The sequence below is a fragment of the Physeter macrocephalus genome, chromosome 11, assembly GCF_002837175.3.
Source record: "Physeter macrocephalus isolate SW-GA chromosome 11, ASM283717v5, whole genome shotgun sequence".
In the NCBI taxonomy this organism is placed as follows: domain Eukaryota; kingdom Metazoa; phylum Chordata; class Mammalia; order Artiodactyla; family Physeteridae; genus Physeter; species Physeter macrocephalus.
Genome location: NC_041224.1, coordinates 13,450,863 through 13,455,286, shown reverse-complemented (window position 1 = coordinate 13,455,286; position 4,424 = coordinate 13,450,863). Strand labels below are relative to the sequence as shown.

The 4,424-nt window shown below is 46.6% G+C and overlaps 1 protein-coding gene across 7 annotated transcripts in view; it reads right to left on the bottom strand.

Moving 5' to 3' along the window:
• The window catches only part of BEND7 (BEN domain containing 7), a 73,619-nt gene that overhangs the window by 38,572 nt on the left and 30,623 nt on the right, over nucleotides 1-4,424 (bottom strand). For all 7 annotated transcript variants that reach the window (XM_024116422.3, XM_028495111.2, XM_028495110.2 and 4 more), the window contains exon 5: nucleotides 2,784-3,049. In XM_024116422.3, coding sequence (XP_023972190.1) covers nucleotides 2,784-3,049 — 266 coding nt within the window. The remainder of the gene's footprint in view (nucleotides 1-2,783; nucleotides 3,050-4,424) is intronic.

The following is a 4,424-nucleotide window of genomic DNA, read 5'->3' as shown; positions in this document are numbered from 1 at the left end:
TCCGGACGCGCAGGCTCAGCGGCCACGGCTCACGGGCCCAGCCGCTCCGCGGCACGTGGGATCCTCCCGGACCGGGGCACGAACCCGTGTCCCCTGCATCGGCAGGCGGACTCTCAACCGCTGCGCCACCAGGGAAGCTCCTAATGACCTTTTGAGGACACTCGGCTTCTTTTTACTTCCCATCCGGCACTGAAGGCCTCTGCTTCTGCTCTGTCCCCCCTGTCTCAGTTAAGGAAATCAGTACCATCTAGGAACCAGCCTCATTTTCCAGGATAGAAATGTGGGGCTTACTTCTCCTGAGTCACCAAGTCCTCTGTGTGGGTATCCCCGAGTGCCTCTCATTTCTCTGTCCCTGCAGGCTCACTGCTCACGTACAGAACCTCCCCGTCTCTCGCCTGGATGCCTGGAATTATCTCCCTCCTGGTCTCTCTGCCTCTGGTCTCTTTTCTATATTTATCAATCATCCACTGTGCTGTTCCAGATTCCATTCTAAACACAGGTATGATTATTCCTCTACTTGAAATCTGCAATGGCTCCCTAGTGCCCACAAGATAAAAAAGGCCCAAGGGCCTCGGCAGGACACGTCAGGACTTTCACTGTCTGACTCGATCCCATGTTTATATCATCATCTGCTGTCAGTGCAGGCCACACAGCTGCCCTAACTAACTACAAAGGACCACACGCCCAATACTATAACTTTGGACTTAATCGTCCCAACACTGGGTACTTTTCAGAGCCCATCTTCAGATACACAATGCCCATCTTCTTATATATAATCCAGTTATATTACCTTTCCTCCAATTGATTTTATAGAATAATTCCTACAAGATTATGATCTATTTTCTGTTTTCTCCTCTGGACTTCCACCAAAGTTTAAAAGGCTCACGGCTAAGAAATAATAAAAGACTAGAAGGGCACCTAAATTTAGATGCCTTAGCACTGATGGTCTCATCACCTAAAGGGCCAGCCTCATTCATGCCAGCAAGACTATCCGGGGACAAAATTTCTAATGATGGGACTCACTGCGTGGTCCTCCAGGTGCAGTGACAATTTCCGTGGAATAGATGAATCAAAGGGCATATCAGTTGGATAATGTAAAGATAATATCTATGTATGCTTTTGCTTTTCTTTAGATGCATGTTATTCTTCAGTCAAAGACAGTCAGCACCTAACTGAGTTTACATGGACAATTCTGAACGTGCTTTATTAAATTTAATACCTCTTGTTAGCAAAAATCATCATAAATAAAAAGCAAATTATTTTTTTGGTATTTAAATTACAATACTGATATTGGTAAAGATAAGAAAAATCCTATTCTATTTCACTAATGTACATAAAGCCTTTAACAGATCTTTCTCAATTTATCTCTGAAGTACATTTAGACCTTAAAAATTTTTTTAAAAGGAGCAAGTTCAGTTATTAGCATTAGATCGACTCATGCAGGAGATGATTTTCACAACTCAAATGACTGCTCCTGATACATTAATGCCTATCACAGAAAAGAAGGCCTAAAAAAATTCAAGAAAAATGTAAAAGTATTATGAAAACTGCTTCAGACTGAATGTACTTTGTGTTGTGGAATCATTTACCTCTGCTTCCAAATGTGTGATCCATGTGGGCTTTGAAACCAGGGCCTCAGCTGCAATAACAGTGGGGTAGGATCAAATGAGCCAGCTGGTCCAGGGTAGAATGCTGTCGTCATTAATGATTTTTTAAAACTAAGTTTTTAGTCTAGAAGAACTTCTTCACAATTGTGTGTGTGTTCGTGGGTAAAGAAACAAATAAACAGGAACCCCTCACGCCAAGGATTGGATAAAAGGTCAAATGATTTTCTAGTCTAACCACGTCACGAGATGATTCCTTTTGTTGCCTCCCTTTTTTAAAGACCCGTGCTAGCAGACCGTCTTTCTGCAACTTGAAAGGAACAACTGATTTAAAATAGCAATTTATTTCTTATTTAAAGTTGAAGAGGTAGGGCCAAACTCTCATCCTATACAGGCCTGTGGGAGTTCTCAGCGGGATTCTCATCCTATGCCATCTGGTAATAATAGCTCACCCATCCTTGTTTACTTGGGGAACTCTCCCAACGAGCTGGGGTTCACGGCATCAGCGTACCCAGATCAAGGCACTGCAAGGGGAGCTCGCCGCGGCCGACGGCGCACATTACTGAGGAAGTTCGTTTATGGCCGTGTGACTATAAAATGGTCAGTCAGACGAATGTCTTAGATGTCATTCAGCATCTTGGGCTGCGACGACCTTCTAGCAATGATATTTAAACGGAAAAACCTTTGCAGACTGTTAACCTGTCATTACACAGACTCAGGGGCACGGCACCGCAACTTAATTAGCAGTGTGGCTTGCATCTATAAAACAGAAGTAGCACCACTGCTCTTTTTTTTTACTATTAGTTTGTGTTTCTAGAAAGGTGTGACCTTATCTGTAGTGTTCTGTTCATTTATGCCCATCTACAAAGGATTTAATTATGTTCTTTTAGCTCGCTACGCTGAGGAAATTGAAAACGGCTGCTTCAAAATTAAAAACGTTAACGGAATTAGCGAGCAGAACTCCATCATCCTTCTTCTTTCGGAGAGAATGCAAACATGTTTAAGGAAATAAGGCCTAAGATTTTCAGAAGAGAAAATCCTGGGCAAGGAAATTATTAAGAGTTTTCCTTTCGTCTTTCCCGTGTGTATTCTGCAAGGCTCCCTGGTTTTCTTGGGCAGAACTACACAAAAGTTACAAAGTTACACATTAGCGTCAGTAGCCAGAAAACATCAACTTACATCAGAGGCTGGTGATTCGAGTACGATGCCGAATCCTAGGATGTGGTTCTCCCCGGGGGAGGTGTGCTCGGCCGAGGGGAGACCGGGATTCTCGGGGGCCGCCACCGCCTTCTTCTCGGCTTCTAACGCACCGGGCTTCTGTTTCACAGTGAGAGGTTCCACAGTCTTCAGGGGCACTTTTTTCTTTTTATTTCTCTTGCGCGAGACGGCAGTTCGCTGGGAGCAGATAAGGGAAATTGGGGGTTGTTGTCTGTTCTGGGTTCCAACTGTGAACAACAAACAAAAATATGGTACAGGCACTTGTCTCTAACTCAGGAGTACGTACTTGCTTCATAAACTGAGGCTGAAGTGGGTTCACTCAAGGACAAGGCACACTGGAATCAACCTCACGCTGGACCTGAAGATAACCAAATGCAGCCTTCAAGGTCTACAGGCAGAAAAACCCAAGAGAAAACTCGGCTCCAAATGCTGGTGGGTAATCAACAGGAGGAAAGGATGATGAGCTATGAAAAAACACCGAAGCATGACTTTATGCATCCCATGACACTCTTGTATAACTAAGAACTCCGGAAATTAAATTGCGGTGTGGATGTCCATGCTTTCTGGCAAGCCAGCCTCAGGAATATTCCAGTTGTCACTTGAGGTTAAACTGATCAGTAGCCAGCAACCTGCGGGTGCCAAAATTGACAAAGGCTGAGCAAGGACGGTCACTGGGGCAAAGCTGATCAAAAGCGTCATTCAGGAATGACCAGTAAAGCATGTGGGCCAGGCGTGCCGGTCAATTTCAGGTCCAGTTACTCCGGTCTCACAAACCAATGCTGTTCCACACATCAACTATCTCCACACACTACTCTCCGGGGTTCTGACCAGGCTGCTCCTCTGTGCCTCAGTTTCATGTAGCTGAAAAAGAGGAAGGCTATAATTCTGGACGAGGAGAGCAAGTCGGTAAGACCCAGAAACAGTTTGAGTTCCGAAGACGAAAAGCACCCATCAAGAACTGCGTGCTGATGCTGCTATAGACTTAAGGGAACCAAGGGCGCTAATTACAGTTCTCATAGGTGCCCTTCGGGAAGTAACGTTTATTAACCATTTAAAAATACTCTGGGGGGCTTCCCTGGCGGCGCAGTGGTTGAGAATCCGCCTGCCGATGCGGGGGACGCGGGTTCGTGGCCCGGTCCGGGAAGATCCCACGTGCCGCGGAGCGGCTGGGCCCGTGAGCCGTGGCCGCTGAGCCTGCGCGTCCGGAGCCTGCGGTCCGCAACGGGAGAGGCCGCAGCAGGGGGAGGCCCGCGTACCGCACAAAAAAAAAATAAAATAAATAAAATAAATAAATTTAAAAAAATTAAAAAAAAATAAAAATACTCTGGGGACTTCCCTGGTGGCACAGTGGATAGGAATCCGCCTGCCAATGCAGGGGACACAGGTTCGAGCCCTGGTCCGGGAGGATCCCCCATGCCGCGGAGCAACTAAGCCCATGCGCTACAACTACTGAGCCTGCGCTCTACAGCCCGCGAGCCACAACTACTGAAGCCCACGTGCTGCAACCACTGAAGCCCTCGAGCTCCAGGGCCTGCGCGCCGCAACTACTGAAGCCCGCGCGCCTAGAGCCCGTGCTCCGCAACAAGAGAAGCCACCGCAATG